Source organism: Plectropomus leopardus, chromosome 10, assembly GCF_026936395.1.
Source record: "Plectropomus leopardus strain MGB_pleo_1.0 chromosome 10, ASM2693639v1, whole genome shotgun sequence".
Taxonomy (NCBI): Eukaryota; Metazoa; Chordata; class Actinopteri; order Perciformes; family Serranidae; genus Plectropomus; species Plectropomus leopardus.
This window is the reverse complement of record NC_142185.1, coordinates 6,021,084-6,038,836: the sequence shown is the minus strand read 5'-3', so window position 1 is coordinate 6,038,836 and position 17,753 is coordinate 6,021,084. Positions and strand designations below refer to the sequence as shown.

At 38.9% G+C, this 17,753-nt stretch overlaps 1 protein-coding gene across 1 annotated transcript in view; it reads left to right on the top strand.

Annotated features, from left to right (window-relative positions):
• Positions 1–854: 854 nt before the first annotated feature.
• Positions 855–17,753, top strand: part of gpr39 (G protein-coupled receptor 39) — a 52,160-nt gene continuing 35,261 nt past the window's right edge. Inside the window, exons 1-3 of the mRNA XM_042495015.2 lie at positions 855–1,043; positions 1,290–1,329; positions 6,457–7,677. Of these exons, the coding sequence (XP_042350949.2) occupies positions 6,894–7,677 (784 nt within the window). The 5' untranslated portion in view covers positions 855–1,043; positions 1,290–1,329; positions 6,457–6,893. The remainder of the gene's footprint in view (positions 1,044–1,289; positions 1,330–6,456; positions 7,678–17,753) is intronic.

Below are 17,753 nucleotides of genomic sequence, written 5' to 3'. Positions count from 1 at the left end.
GCTGTTATGGTGTTGGTGAGGGAACATAACCATGGTGTAACCAGATTCACAGAGTATAGCTGTAACTATACCTGTTGCTATTTCAATGTGTTTTCATTTCTTTAAAACTTAGAAGCATTGGTTTAATAACAACCCTCTAAAGAATTGGTCGTTCAGTTTTCCTGTTATGTGCATTTTGTTTAGCCTATTTTTCAAGCAAAAATTTGCATTACCATTAGTTTTATCACAGTGAACCATAACTGTAAATGCACTATGCTAGCTAAAGGAGAGTTACTTACTCTCATACAAATGCAGAACATAGGTGTTAAATGATTTTGTGTGTCTGGGCCTTAAGGTAGAGACTCCACCATCTCATCCAAATATAGTCACTTCTGGCTCCAGAAAAAACAAAAAAACAAAACAAGCTGGTGAAAGCCAAAATGCCAAACTTGAGTTCAAACAACAGTCCACAAACCAGAAGTTTAATGTTGAGGCTCCAGTGCAGGTGGTGAAGCTCCTCTGGGGCCCATAATGCGAATAGGCCCCTAGAGAAAAAATTTGAAAAATGCAATGTAATTTACTTTTCCAGATCTCCTTGAAATACTGGGGGTTCAGTTGTTATGATATACTCTCAAATGTGTAAACCAATCTCTGTCACAGTGTGGGGGAAAAAAGTCAGTATCAAGCAAACTATAATAAAAGTAAAGGCTTATTCTACATATACTATTAAAAAAACAACGGATAACTATTAAAAACTATTCAGTCAAATTAATAGTCTTGTTCCCTATGCAGTTACAGTATAATAATGAGGATAGCTAGTGTTGCCCAAGTCGCTATTTGGTCACGTGACAAGAGAGGCGACCTGAGCGCACCTGGACTAATTAAGCCAGCAGCCATTCAGACACAAAGGTGGCCCCACGAAAAGACGGGAGGGAGAAAAGCAGGAGAAGAAGGCTGCAGAGCTCCCTAAATTTGGATTCTTCTTCTTTTTTTTTTTTTTTACAAAGACTCAAGGAGAAAGCCCCTCGCGCTGCCCTCAGTCTGTGTCAACAGACATGTAGCAGGTAAGCTAACGTTAGCAGCAAGTTAGATAACATTGGTCTAAATAATAGTAAGGTTTGGCTGTTGTGTCAGATATAAATTTAAGACAAAGCTTAAAATGTATTATGTAGGCTAAGTTGTAGCCTACACGTAAATCAATGTGTTTACCAGACCTATAAATTATAATTGTAAACTAACTAATAGCTTAGTTAGTAGCTGGCTGTTCCTAGCATTAGATAACCCTTATATTGACACATTTTCGGTTGCAGGATGAACCAGTCAGAGACAGTGTCAGACACATTCAAATTGGTAAGTACAAGTGTCTTTTCCAGGTGATTTGGGTTGTTGTGTCGAAGAATTGAAATGTGTTTTTTCCATATCTTAACACGTTTTTGTACGGTTTGATACTTGAAGCAGTTATCACTTTCTATTCTATTATTGTAAGTGCTTTCAATTAATTATGTATTTCATTTATGTCTTCTATTATATATATATATTACATATACACATAAACACATTTTTCTGTCTATATATCTTCCCTTATATTTTTGTTGTTTCCACTTCTATTCTCCCTCACCAACCTCTTTTTTATGAAATATTAATTTTGCACATTTTATATTAAAAGCTATGTTTTATATTATTTAAACAGTCATTTTACCAGTACAACTTTGATCAATGCTCCCAAACAATGGTAAACCACAGGAGCTACATAACTGATCCCTCCTCAACACCCCCTGAGCATTTTTGCCAAGATTTTTAATTTAATTTGATTTAGGCTATTAAAAAATAACCATATATAGTTTTTATATGGACAACTATGGAAATTATTTTTTCCTCACCTTGTCCTTGAGCACCTGTGTCCCTACCAAACCTAACCACTGAGGCTGGAACTATGTATTGACAGGGGAAACACTATTTGACAGGGGAGCACACTTCACTGCATTAGGGCTATCTGTTGGGCCGCCGTGCCCCTGTTTGAAAGGTTGCTGTTATTTGGGAGGCAGGTCGCCTGTTGCATTGTGTGTTTGTACTTTTGTGGGTAAACTGCGTGCCTGCAGCGGTAGCCGGCCAGTTTTCGGGATATGTTGTTGTTTATTGATAAGTATTGAAGCTCTCCTCTCTCTTATTTACTACAATCTCTTGCCTTTATGTCAAGGTTTATATAAGGTTTACAGTTGTCTGGAGGTTGTTGTACTAAAAAAGGCTGTAAAATTGGTCATTTCAGCAGACAGCAGTGAAATGGACAGCTGCTCTGCTCTCAGTTGCTTGTTGTCACGTTCCAGATCTTTGACTATCTCAGTGCTATCCATGCTTCTGATCACCTTCTCTTTGACCTCTGTACTCTATATGTATACCTAATTGTGTGTGCATATCGAAGTGTGTGCACGTGTGCTTCATAACTCAGGAGCCAAAGGGGCTCCTCATAGGTGCTTGCACTGGGGCCCGTTGTTATTAATGCTTCATTCATGTGATGTCAGAAGGTGTTTAAGTTGGGATTTCCTGCCTCCGACCGGTTGCATTTTAAAACTAAGAGCATTTAAACAAGAGGATGATAGCTGTTTCCAGTTCATTTACATTTTTACATATTATTAATTTTTTTCATATATTATATATGATTTTTATATTTAATCTAGGTCACTCTACATGGACAGCAGATAACATTAATACCATATTACACTTTACATGTGATCAAAATGTATATTTAATATGTGAATTAATGAAAAAGTGTCTTACCATTGACCAAACATTGCCTTTTCCCGTCATGTTTCTACATTTATGAATTCAAGTTGGCAACTTTCCTTATAAAATAGCATTATTATCAGTGTTAGTATACTCACCTGCCATGTTTTATGGTTAAAAGTTTGCTTTCATGCTACAGCAAATAGATGAATATATGAAAATGTTGCTAATAGGAACAAAATAATGCAATATATAATTTTTTACTGACATTTTGAAACTTGCTCCGAGTGTGTGGCAATGCTCGACACTTGTTTCCATCCTTTCCACTGCTGCCCTGAAACGTCACGCAAACGTCACAACACAACAACTCGGGTATCATTGAAATTTCCCAGTTTACCACTTGTAATTACGACTTTCCAGGGCTGCTCATGTGCTTGTTACTTGTAAATACGATATTTCCAAGGAGCATGTGAAGGCTGCATAACTTGCGTCGCTGTTGATGTCACTACTCTCTCTATATAATAGACAGTATTTTAAGATTTTGGACACTGATTTATTGTCAGCGCTTAAATCACACATAAATGTGTTCCATTTAATTGAGGGATTGTAAGCAGAAAGCAGTTTTACATTCCCTTGTGGACTTTTTCAGGACACTATGTAGTGGACGCGTTACCACAGTCAGAATTTTAACACTGTATATAGTCAACAAAGAGTGATTTCAGATACAGACAACCCTTGTTTTACTTGTTACAAATTGAGAGTATTTTTTTTATTCATTGCAAGACTTTACAAATCGTGTTTGATTATGGTTGTCCAAAGAAAAACAGAACAGCTTCACCATGGAAATTGTGCACAGAGAGGAGCTTGCAATGCAATCAATTACAGATAGTGCTGAAAGAAGCAGAGCCTTGTTCACCCACATTCACCTCTTCAGGGCCATTCATCTGTCACAAAAAAACACCTTCCTTTCATTTAGAGATTTGTTTGAAAAGGATGCATTTCTCTTTCATAATGTAGGAAAACATTTCTTGGTTTGCTAAAGACAACTTTTGTGTTCCTCTCAGTGTATAATGCAGCGTGATGGCTATGAATTTGAATTGAGGCCAAAATAAAAAGTCTAACAGTCGTGCAGCTGAATGCCTGCAGAAGGTACATGCCTTGTAAGCACATACATTGTCAAATTTAAGCACAGACTAAATGATGAGTAAAACGTGCTGCTAAATAAAGCAGTACTTATTTTAGGTGGAGTAGAGACTATATTATCCCTGTGGTATTTCATGTAGGCCTAGTGTGTGTCTTTTAATCTTTTATTTATCCTTGACGTCCTCTCTTTCCTTGTTTTTTTATTCTGTAAAAATACCACCTACATAGGCTTAAAAAAATGTCCCTATCACTCCAATACATGTCTGGTTTTATAATGTAAATATTTAGTCATCAGTTAAGCCCTTCTTATGTTTGTCAGCCATTTAATGTTAGCTTATTTCCTTTTACAACGAACAGCTGTGAATCAGTGGAGCATGCAGCAGGCTATGATACAATACTGCCCACGATGTGTTTATATTAAAGTCAAAGACGATTACATGCAATCTGTAACGCACGAGCACCTCATCATTGAGATATTAGAGATGTATTCTCAAGCTGTCTGTGATTACACACAGACGTGAACACACCCGCGGATAATTCGAATGAGATCCGAGCCATAAATTAAGAGGCTTCCTCAGCACAATGAACAATCAACCTTGATTTTTCTTTTCCACTTTTGAGAGTTATCATCCGGCTGACAATATGATGCCATGCACAACACAATGGTTTAATTGACGGTATCTGGCAATATTCAATCAGAGTGAGAGGGCACTCAAAGCTTTTATCTCATCAGGTTGAAACCTGCAGACATCCGTTCAGCTTTGTCTGTGTTAGCAGCAGCAGAGATGTGCCTGTCTGAGGAAGAGGTTCTTATTTTTAAGGATGACATCGGTTTTCTTGTGCTGCTTTCAGACGCCTTTCACAAGCATTTAAACCTTTGAAACCTGAGCAATTGGTTTGATTTCATAACAAAAAGAACTCTTAAGGAAAAGTCAATCAGCAACTTGACATGAAATGTCCCACAAATGGCAAAAAAATGTGTAAAAAATGACAAGAAAATGACCTGAAGATTAAAAAGAGAGAATCCTTAGAGAATTATGAAATAACAAGGAAAAATATCAAGAATATTATATTTATAATTATCATAATTATACATTTAAAATGAGGTCAAGTACATATATGTATTTATTATTAATATTAAATATTTATTTATCTTTTATTCTTTTTTAGATAAGTTGATATTTTTATCTTTTTTTTCTAATCATGGTGATTTTCTGGTAACCTTTTACCAATTTCATGCTAATTTTTGTCATTTGTCATTTGTCTTTCCATGTTTCTGAAAGAAACTCAAGCCAATTTACTTAGGTTTCAAAGGGTTAAAGGTCCAGTATGTAGGGGGATATAATGGCAGAAATGGAATATAATATAATACGTATGTTTTCTTAAGTTTACAGTGAGTACAAGTGTCTTTTCAAGGGGATTTGGGGGAGCTGTTGGGCCACCATGCCCCTGTTTCAAAGGTTATTATTTTGGATTCATGTCGCAGCTGAGCACCTATTTCATTGTGTGTTTGTACGTTTGTGGGTAATCTGTGTGCTTGCCGCTGTAGCTGGCCAGTTTTCAGGGCTTACTGTTGTTTGTTGATAACTATTACAGCTCTCTTCTCTCTTATTTACTATAATCTCTTGCCTCTATGTCAAGGAATGCAGTTGTCTGGTTGGAGGTCGTTGTCCTAATTATGCCTGAAAAAGTCTGCAGTCAGTTAAGCAGACACATTTGCAAACGTTGTATGTTGACTGTTATGTTACGTGTTATGTTGACAGCACTATCCATGCTTCTGATCACTTTCTCTTTGACCTCTGTACTTTGCAATACAATCGACAGGTATCACATTCCCACTGTAAAATCCAACACATGGTTGGTACTGTATATATACGCCTAATTGTGTGTGCATATGGAAGTGTGTGCGTATGTGCTTTGTAACTAACGAGTCATAGTAGCGTCATAATAGTCTGCACTGGGGCCTGTTGTTACTAACTTACCACTGTCTAGGACCATTATTTTATCAGCCATTTAAGAGTTATCGCCCAATCATAATCCTCTTTCTGTACCAGATGTATTTTCTTAATATAAACACAATCTCTGTGAACTCAGTGGACAATATGTTTACCTACCTACACAACTATGTCTGGCTTATTTCAGCCCACTTCCTGTTTGAACTTTTCAACTTCCCTGCACTTACTCCCTTTTTTTTTTTTTTTTATTCAGAAACTACCTAGTCTAGATTTGACTGCTCTTTCTTCTGTTAAGTTTTATTCTCCCACACTTTCTCCACAACATTTGAGGTCAATGTCACTCTCAATGTCACTCTCAGGTTCTTTATCTTAAACATCATCTCCAAACAAAACTAGCAGATTGTTAAACTCAACCATTTTTTTTCGTTTGGTCAAAGTCAGGTGTGTTTTCCTCTGTTTTTTTTCTTCTTATCAGTTTCCAGGTTGCATCAGGTTTCATATGTGTAAGTTATATTTCTAATCTCAGCTATAACATTTGTAAATCAAAGAGTTTCTGTGAAAGGGAGGCACATTAACACGATGATAAGAAATGAAAGCATGCCTCGGCACACATGCTGCCTGTCGTGATGTTTAATGTTTAACTGCCCTGCCCTCGTAGGTGGGAGGAGGAAATGTGTGTGAGTGCAGTGTTGGCCAACACTTCGCTCACACAGAGACAAACCACCTGACTCAGGACTGGGAACTTAAGGGACTCTTGGAAACCCTGGATGATCATAAGTTGGATGGACCAGCATAGAAGGACCAGCCTTGGTGCCACAAACTGGTGATAAGACACTGAATATTTAGAGCTGAAAGAACCGGAGAGTCCTCATGCTTTCTCCAGTGGAGGACCACCTACTGTGATTTGGAGTTTACCACCCACTGGGATACCCTCCTTGAAGAATCAGAAATAATTCCAGACAAAGAAAAGTTGATCTTGGAAAACGTCTCATGTGTGGATCTCGGCTGTAATCACAGAGGCAGCGCCCAGAACAACTGATAAGCTAAAGGAAGAAAATCAATACCTGAAAAATCCGAGCTCACCACTCTGTAAGCATGAGTGAGGAAATGGAGATAGCAGATGAGAAAGACTGGACGGAACTTGAACCCAACTATCCTGTCAAAATCTTCCTGACAATCTTTTACAGCCTCATCCTGGTGACGGGCATCATGGGTAACTCAATTACAATCAGAGTGACACAAGTGCTGAGGCGCAACGGCTACCTTCAGAAGAATGTCACTGACCACATGGTGAGCCTGGCTTGCTCGGACTTGCTGGTGCTCCTCATCGGCATGCCGGTGGAACTCTATAGTGCCATCTGGTTCCCGTTTTCATCCGCAGAAGGGGATACTGCCTGTAAGATATACAACTTCTTGTTTGAGGCTTGCAGCTATGCCACCATCCTCAATGTAGCCACGCTTAGCTTTGAGCGCTACGTGGCTATCTGCCACCCGTTCCGCTATAAAGCATTAGGCAGTAAACGCACCTCTGCACTCATTACGCTTGCCTGGCTGGTATCCGTGCTTGTTGCCCTGCCATTGCTGGTCGCCACGGGAACTCAGGGACACATTCCGTACCTGCAAGATACACCTGTGCAAAATCTGACATTCTGTACGAACCTGAGGGAGCGCTGGGTGATGTACAGGGTCAGCATCTTTGTGGCTTTCGTCGTCTACATCATTGTGTTGGTGTGCGTTGCCTTCATGTGCCGCGCCATGGTCCTCGTCCTTCGGAAGCCTTTAGGATCAGTGGATGACGGCATCAAGGGGACTCAAAAAACACCCAAGCATGAAAGTGCAAAGGTCAAGACAGCCAGGAAGCAGACCATCATTTTTCTTGGTAAGTTGTTTGTTTGATATTTTAAAAAATAGGGCTTGTTCTGCCAAATGTCTGATCAAAGAAAAGTTTCTAGAGCTCTTTGTTTGTTTTGTGTGTATAGTATCCAGTTTTGTGTCCACATAAACAGTACAAATCTCTAAAAAGTATTAATGGAAATGTTACAAAGGGTTAATTTTGGGCTACTATGTATGGTAGTGTGTGTCTGTGTGAACCTGATATATTACCATCATTGCTAAGGTTGTTCACACGTGTCAGACAGACTCTTTATGTGTTTACACCAGCAGTTTAAACAAAACATTAACTCTGTGCCCCAAGTGGAAGTAAAAGTGGATATATTTCCAATGTTTTGACCGTTCAAATGATTGATTGCATACAGACGCACATACGCAGACTGCTTTTGTTTAGGGCGTGCACTTCAACTGAAAGTGCAGATCAACCATCTAATGATGGTAACTATTGCTGGTTTGTTGGTACTTAGAGATATCTAGAGTTCACCCATGCTGTCCAGTCCAAAATGGGCGATGCAGGACTAGAGTTACAGAAAATGTGACACCCATGCTATCAGAATTGTTTGTAATGTTAGTCCTGTATCACCAAACTTTTACAGGACAGCATGGGTGCCCATTTCATCCCCTTCAAAATTAAATGCATGTGTGTATGCATGTTTTGTAAGCACCCCCTAAAATAGGCTATAGACTCCTTTCTCCTTGCCAGAGCAGAGCTGAGTATATGGATCTGCAACAGATGAGTATAGCTTTGTGTATTTGTGTGTGTGTGTTTTTCTTTCTTTTTTGGTGTGTCACATTCAATGTCATGGACAGGCTGAAAAAAAAAGATTAATAAACAATAAACAGTACAAAGCAGCATGGAGGCCAGGGAAAACGTCACAGTGGCTAATAGGCTATTTCTTTTACTTATTTAGTCTCTCTTTTAAACTCGGTGCAGATTAATTTGGATCAGTGTTTGAGTGCTGCTTAGGCAGAGATGGAAAGTATTTTGTTTTGGCACATCATTGTGAATGCCAATTACACCTTACCTCTCCCACTACATGAAATCGCCAGATGTTGGTGTATGTTAGCTGTTTTTTCGTGCAGCGGTAAAGGGGCTATTATTTCAGTAATTAAGAAATTTAGGTGTTAAGGCAGCAACTATTTACAATATCAAAGAGCTCCATGTCCAAGTTTTAACGGAGAAGACTCAGGAATAAAAGAGTTCTACAAAACTTAGTATCAAATCGAACAAAAACATGCTGCCATGAAACATTAAATAAAAAAGAGACACCAGATAAGAGACCTCACAGACAAGGACTTTCCCTCCAGGCGGTCAGGTATGCAGTGAATGCCAAAACTGCTGATAGTGGGCCCACCCAGATAAAATTTTAATAACAGGATTTTGAGAATAAATAGAATTTGATACGCTGGGGTAGATATCCTGAGGACATCAGCTATGTCTTGGTCCAGTGGACATCAACTTGCACTGGACACAAGAAGGGAGGGACTCTGAGTTGTTAACGAATGCTGTTATGCCTCACTGCAGACAGGCTGACATGAAAAGAAATGGGACATACAACAGACAAACTCCCACAGTCCCTTAGTCATACAGCAGGGCGGTCACAGAGAACAACCACATGAATAAACATACGCTGACAGGAAGGAACACAGGAAGTAAAATTCAGACACTTGAGGAGGAAGCTGTAAAGATAAACTCGCTGCTATTCCCTGTATAATGTACAGAAGTATATCAGTAAAAACTTTGATGAATTGAATTTTATTTTCCTGTTCACACAACAATACGTACAACCAATTTTTTTTAATGTATATTAACAATCAGTCTGTTTTCATAAATATTTCATATTTACAGAAAGTAATACACCTTTATTCGTATATAACCCTACATAATTATTAGTCAGTAATTTCTGCATAACCACATAATCTGCAAGGCTGGGATCGTGTGACCAATGTGCTCCAAAGGCTGTGTAAAGAGGCAGCTTTGGACGGTGGATGGGTCAAACAAACACAGGGCTTTCCACCAGGAGACTGTCGTTTGTGTCCTGTGTGAAATCAAGTGAACTTTTCATTTTAAGGTACTTCGTCACCATGTTTCTTTTCCTGAACTCAACCAACGTAACTTTACTTGCTCCAAACATATCCCATATGACTTCATGTTAGGTACATAATTGTACGTACATAACGTCATTTCATGGGGCGTTAATTTGTCGATGAACCATTTTATGAGTAAACATTGTAACAATTAATTAAATGATTGTGTGTAATGTGAAAGGTGTGACAAGTTTGCAGAAGACTGTCACCCAATTCTGCTGTTACCCTCAGCTCTAATGATTATTTTAGGCCTACCATACATAAGAAGATTTTATTTTTTATTTTCAAAAATATGACATATCAACAATTCCTTATGTGTCCACGGAAACACATAACTCAAGACACACAAGATAAAATGTGTCTTATGATGGTATTTTTGTCAATTTTGGCATTAATGCAATTCATAAAAATAGATTAATCTGCATACAAATTTACATTTTAAATATTGTTGCCTCAACTCAGTACCAGCCTCCGCTGGTTAGCTGCGTTATTTGATGGGAAAGGAAAATGGAATCGAGAGATGAACTGATTCAGAAATTAAGATTTCTCACTAAAAGAAGTGGTGGATCAGACACATGCAGGATTAAACGCAGACTTTTGTTCACTCCCCAACTCCACCACTTTCTCCTACATTTTCCAGTCCAATAGATTCGAGACATGGTCCCATTCTTGCACCCCCCTTGTAGCCTCTACACAGTTTTCCACCTTCTGTTTGGTGCTGGAGAGAGGGCACCTTTTGGTTGTTAGCAGTCTTAGAATCATTACATTTTAGTAATGTCACAAGCCAAAGCTAAAAACTTCAATTATTTTAATTTTATTATAATGTCTAAATGAGAAAAGGACTGACTTAAATCAGAGTTTTATAACCACCTCACTCCAACAATTGAGCTCATGCGCACCAACTGAGATAAAACTCTTTTGATTTTACCTCGAGACTTAACATTTGTCTGTAACGGTGAAATCTTTCGAAAATTGTTTGGTTTAAGGCTAGTATAAGCGTCTTACACCTCATTGTTTTTGTTTTTTGACCAGCAACTTCCTGTTTTGGTTCACTCCCGCTGCTCTCATCAACATTGTTTCCAGTAGCAGCAGGTAGCTGTTATCAAAGACAAATCTCTGATAAACCCACTGTCCATTTCATTACCTGCTCAGCACCAAATAGAAAACAGACCATGTCAACAATTACCTGGTGGACACAGAAGAGCATTTAAAAAGAGCCAGGCAATTTTTCTCAGCAGTTGTCGGAGACCAAACAGACCTGAAAGGAGAGTAAATATTAGTTACATTTGTCAGGTGGCCAGAGACACAACTCAGGAAGAATGCTAATGTTGCTCTGCTGGATGTGTAAATAGGTAGTTGTTTGCCAACACTTCTCTCTAGCAACTTTAGACAACTTATTTGGCTGACCCCTAGTGGCCACAAAAAATCTAATAATGTAGCTTTAATTCAGCCCCACTTTATTCAAGGAAAGTAACTGATATAAAGAAGTAACACAACATAAATATATAAAAACAAAGCTTCAGTATTAGTTGAGTGTTCATGTTTAAAAAGCATCATTTCAGATTTTTATTCTGCAGAGTGAAAATGGCTATTAACATTATAACAAACTCTTTTATTTCTTTCCTTTCATTAAGAGTAAAATGCAGCACCTGACTTTAGAAAACCTGCTTCTTTAATTGAAGAAAATGGGTTTTTTAAAGAGCGAGAGCCTGTTGAGAAAAGGCTCTGCTACCTGCAGCTTTGTGCTACCTGTCATCTACACCCCAGCTGCTTCCTACAGCTGGTGACCACTTTAATTGGTGGGCACATGACAATGAGTATGGTGCACGGAGGTAAATTACAAGCCTGTGTTTTGTTTGTTTTTAAGGACATGTGGAATGAGGCAGGATATAATAGTCCTTTTTCTTTGTTTTAGCACAAAAGTACCAAATCTTTCTCCTCTCCAAGTTGTCATATACTGACATTTTGTATTTGTCACACCACTTGTCAGGGGGAAACAAAACAAGGATTTTTACCCAGGAGACTGCAGTTCGTGTCCGCTGACGAGAAGTCAGCGTTGTTTTAAAGTAACATTACATAACTTGTGCACCTACATCCCTTGTGAAAACATAGGTTATCATTTTAACGTTATGAAACTTTCGTACTTATGTCTTTCGGGAAAACAAAAGTTAAAGTTTTGACATTATCTAACTTCCGTCCCTTGTGAAACCAAACGTTAATGTAATTTTAACATTACGTAACTGATGTACTCATGTCTGGGGTGGCATGGTGGCATCGTGGTTAGCACTGTTGCCTCACAGCAAGAGGGTCCCTGCCTCTATCTCAGGTTGGAACGGGGTTGGGTCCGTTTGCATGTTCTCCCTGTGTCTGCGTGGGTTCTCTCCAGGGTCTCCGGCTTCCTCCCACAGTCCAAAGACATGCAGCTCAGGTTGATTGGTGACTCTAAATTGCCTTAGGTGTGACTGTGAGTGTGAAAGGTTGTCTGTCTATATGTGTGGGCCCTGCGATAGTCTGGCATCCTGTCCAGGGTGTACCCCGCCTTCTGCCTGATGACAGCTGGGATTGGCTCCAGCCTCCCTGAGACCCTTGAAAGGACAAGCGGTTACGGACAATGAATGAATGAATGAATGTTCTTACGTCTCTTGTAAAACCAAGAGTTAACATTGTTTTAACGTCATGTAACATCCATACCTACGTCAATGTTGTTTTAACATAACTTTACATCATTTGTGAACTATTTTCGCATACTGACGTCATCTATATGACATTTTTATATTATGTTACTTCACATAACAAACGTATGTATGTTAACCCAAAACATGACATTCTCTCCAAATTTAACAAAGTACTTTTGGTCCCTTAATGTAACAGTGACCGTTTCACAAAGTAAACCACATGTTACAACGTGTTCAAGCTGCATGTCACATAGAGTTGCTGAAGGCTTCCTTGTGCGTCACTATAAGACGCTGAGGGGTGAGACAAAGCTTCTGTATTTGACGACCTGTGTGAACGGGTTGAAAGTTTTGGCTTCCGAGACTGAACAGATGACTATTAATAGTGTTAAACATGATTTCAATGTGATTATCAAATATTTTCACTAAGCACCAGACCCCAAAGACCACGTTTTCACTTTGGACACAGTAAGCTTCAATCTGTTGCAACTAATCTTTTATTTGTGCTACTTCGCTGCATTCCTGAGTGTGCCATCACCACACATCCTGTGTGTTTACTTACACGCACACACACAACCACTCTTTGTCCAGTTCCACACACTCATAATGTCATGTTGTATCAGTCTGACATTGAGTGTACGCCTACTACTTGAATCAGTCTGAATCACAGTATTGGCACTCACTGTGAACTTTTACAGTTCATTCTCACATTTTCAGGGTATTTGTTTTCTAACCTAGATGGTTGCTAAATGAGTTGCAATGAAACACATGTAATTATTACTTTTGTGTTGTATGTAGAGTTTCTTTCTATAAACACTCAAGATTTTCACAGTTGCATAATCAGTGGGATTCAAAACATGCACTGTCTTGCTTGTCCTTGAAACAAATATAGATAAAAGTGAAAAAGAAGACAGTAACCTGTGGGAGTGCACTACTTTTAAAGTGAAATGCCATAACTCTAAAGCGCAGTAAAATAGTAAGGTTATTTTTATTCCTCTGCACCCGCAACAGCCATGGCCAGAGGCATTATGTTTTGTAGGTGTCTGTCCATCCATCCGTCTGTGCATCTGACCTATTCTTGTGAACATGATATCTCAAGAATGCCTTGTGGGAATTTCTTTAACTTTAAAACATCCCCTTAGGCTTAACAATAACTGATTTGATTTTGGTGGTCGAAGATTAAATGTCACTCTGACCTTGCGTCTCGTCATTCTCTTGAGTGCAATATCTCAAGTAAACCTTGAGGGAATTTCCTCAAACTTGTAACAAACATCCACTTCGACTCAGGAATAAATTAGCTAGAATTTAGTGGTTGAGAGTCAAAAGCCAAGGTCACCGTGACCTCACAAAACATGTTTTTGGCCAAATTTTTGGCATTCATGCGCTTATGACAAATTTGTACTCAAATGTCTAGTAGGATAAAATGATTTTATGACACTTTCTATCCAAAAGGTCAAAGTTCAGCTTAACTGTGACATCATAATTTTTCACAAAAACAATTTACGGGCCATTACTCACTGTTGTATCTAAGCAGCATAAAGAGAGACATTTGGTCAGATACTGAATTGGAAACACTAAACTTGGGTGTCCACCTTGACACTGCTGATTGTGAGGATCTTCTGTGCTGCCGGGGGGAAGATGTGTGTGAGCATCAATGGTTTCACAGACATGGTTATTAACTGTAACTTCAACTTGACAGGGTCACAGAGGCGAATAATCACAAGGTGCAAATTCTAGTTTTAACACAGAAATAACTTTTTTAAAGTCACATTTTCTCAAACTGTTAGACAGTTGAAGTTTAGGGCGTACAGGGAGACGCACTTTATTTCTAAATAGCATCAATAAACCTCCACAATGACAAAAGCTATAGTATACACCCTTTCCACTGTTGAGGGGTTAGCACTGTGACTATAACTAAGCTGAACTCCTCAGGACAGTCATGTATCAGCACCACTGAGAGTCACTGAGACATTTAATCAGCCTCGCAGTATCCTGTGGAAGAAAAACTAATGATGGATACATGCTGACTTTCTGCTAACTCCTTTTCCATTCATCTTTTAATAAGACACCGACATCATCAACTTATCTCACTTAACACAAAGGGTTTCTTCTTCATATACAAAATGATTAATGAGTGAGCAGTAACTATGTTTTTGGTGTTTCCTCGAGTACAGGACTGAGGCACTGCAGTCAGGCTGATTCAATTACCAGCCAATCGTACATCCTCACCGCTCTAATCATGTATGAAGTATTGGACAGTGTGTGAATCAAATTGGGTTTCTGTGCTCTGATGACCTCAGATGGATGTAGAAGGAGGGGTCAGCTGCATTACAACTAATGCATAAAATGGGGTTTTATCCATTAGTTACAATCCCTGCACAGCTTAATTGCCTGATAGAACATAATTGTTTCTGTCCTGCTGTATGGATGTCATTTTGAACCTGTTATACACATATTCACAGTGACTGGTGTTAATGGATGGTGACAAGATATTTTATGTATTTTATGATGCTGCGGCTGTTATGGTTGTGGTGGAGATGATGAGGAGGAGGATGACACTTATGATAATGATGATGATGACGTTGAGGGGGAGGCTGAGGATGGAGATGGTGACAGTGATGTGATTAGCAGGAGGAGATGGCGGAACATAGAAGGCTAAAAAGAAGAATGTAGAAGGTAGATTTATTGGTAATTTTTTTAATACAAAGTTTAAAAAATTAAATTTCATTTGTCCTTGATCCTGCTACGTCTTTGGAGTTGAAGGATGAGCTGATTAAAATCAGCAGCTACTATGATGATTCTGACCTGTTGCTTAGGCATGTTGCTGCTGATGACATCATTCAATTCCTGCAATACATTTTTTGAATTTGCATCAGTCTTGTGTCCTTATGGCTCCCAACAAGGTCCGCCCATTCAGTGCAACAGCTTGATCCGGGATGTTAGGGGTTAACCATGTCTCTGTGAATATGTGCGCAGAGCAGTCTCTGATATTCTGTTGCTGAGTGAGCCTCAATCGGAGCTCATCCACTTTATTCTCCTGTGACCGGACATTAGCCAGAAGAGGGCTTAGCAGAGGAACAGCTCTCGGTCCAAGGCAGGTCAGCCTCGCCCTGATGCTGGCTCTCCTCCTTCTCTTCGTCCGGCGCTTTTGCTTTAGTTTCTCACCTCTGGTCTGACTGCCTGCTCGTCATATGCCGTTGGTGGGGATGCTCTCGCGATCTGCTGCATTCAGTCCAAACCCCACACAACTTTTCCTGATGTTGATAAGCGCTTCTCTACCTGGCAGAAAGTATATTCTTTTTTTAAAGATTAATTTTTGGGGGATTTTGCCCTTTATTGATAGGACAGCTGTAGAATGACAGGAAATGTGGGAGAGAGAGGGGGAGTGACACACAGCAAAGGGCCACAGGCTGGAATCAACCCGTAGCAAAGGCCTCGGTATATGGGGCGCACACTCTAGCAGGTGAGCTAGAGGCCGCCCCAGAAAGTATATTCTCACCTTTCAAAGTCATTGAGTGAAGAGAAGCTTCATGAGAATTAGTTAAGTTAGAAATTGATACAACACCAACAACATCAGCTACAATATTGTGTTAATGGTTCTGATTTAAATACAAATTCACTCAAGGCTGCACTATTCATGTTTTTATATTAACCCTTTAAAACCTGGATCGACACAAGCTATTTGAACCTTTGAACCCAGAGCAATGGGGGAAAAGGGCAACAACAAACTTGGCAAGAAATAATTCAAATGTGACAACCAAAACAAGTTACAGAAAAAAAAAATAAAAATATATATATATGTATATATATATATATATATATATATATATAAATATATATATGTATACAAATTGTGTAATTTTTTTTGTCTTTCAGCTCATTTTTCTGTTTTGCAGCCCTCAACTTATAAGTGTTGCATACAACATTCAGAACATTATTATTATGTAAAATATTCCAATACAGCATTTTGTATGAAATCTTACAAAAAATGTACACAAAACAATTTGTATGACACACTACAATGCAATGCTATGCAAGGGGATCACTTGAGGGTGTGCACACTTTAAATGCCCGTTAGTTCCATTTGATTTTTGAATCACCCCTGTTGAACGTAGAGGAAATGCAAATGTGCAAATAATAAATAAATGCCTAATGTGATGTGTATTTTAGTCTGAGAATTCAATAATCACAGTTATGAAAGAGAACAAACAAGCTATTCCCCAAACAGAGAGCTGACACCACTGTAATGAAGCTTTGAATTGATGAAGATGTTTATGCGGGCGGTTTCATTGAATGGATAGATTCCCTCAGTAACAGAAGGTAATGTGTTTTTGAATTACTTGTTTAAGTGCACAAGCTGAAAGTAAAGTTGAGCAAAACATAATAACATGGGGAATTCTCAGAAATGGAGTCTGTTTTAGAAGGCGATTGTATGTGTCATCTATGAGAAACAATCATTCAGATTCTTGGAAAACGTCTGTACTGTGTTGGTGCTCAGACATTTGACAGCAGTGTACTGAGTTCAAGACTGGTCTTCAGTCTCAACCTCATGATCAGTGCTCCTTGTCTTAACATTTCACCAACCCATTTTTAAACAGAGGTCGCGCTATAGAGCTGCTATAAAGTCCTTTCTTTACACCACATTTGCAGTTAGCACAGAAACAAACAACAGCAGCGTTATGTCCCACCAGTGTGTGATTTAAGACAGCATGCCAGTATTGCGGAAGCAAAAGGGGCATGACAGGCATGATGTGTAACACAACAGCGTGTGCCTCTAGTGTGATGTATAGCATACACATTGGCAGTACTTTCTCAACAATAACAATGCCATATTATGTCAATAACAGTCAGTCGTTTGCTTTTTTCAAATGTCAGTAGTTTTCTCAAGTGACTTTTGGTCATGTGGTTTATGTAGTTAATTACAAAGTACATATTGAAAGTATCCTCATGATGGTTTTTTTTTTGCCATATGTTATGTCGGAGATTATTGAATACAGTTGTAATTAAATGACCCTCACCTGCCATTTTACCAATACCTTATATTTGCAACCAACATGCATACTATGGATTTTTTAAAAATTTTATAGCATTTTCCTGATTCCTCTCCAACAATTGCTCCCTATTTTCCCCTTAAAACACATCCCCAGGCAGCCTATGTAAGGATGGGCCTGCCCTTGTCCCTAAATCATTAGTTCAGCTGTACCTCTGTGATTCTAGACCTCAGATTGTGATCATTTGCCATGATGTGGTTTGGATGAAGTCTGTGGTGGATTTTCCCATAGGGGACAAAGGTGACTGCCTAGGG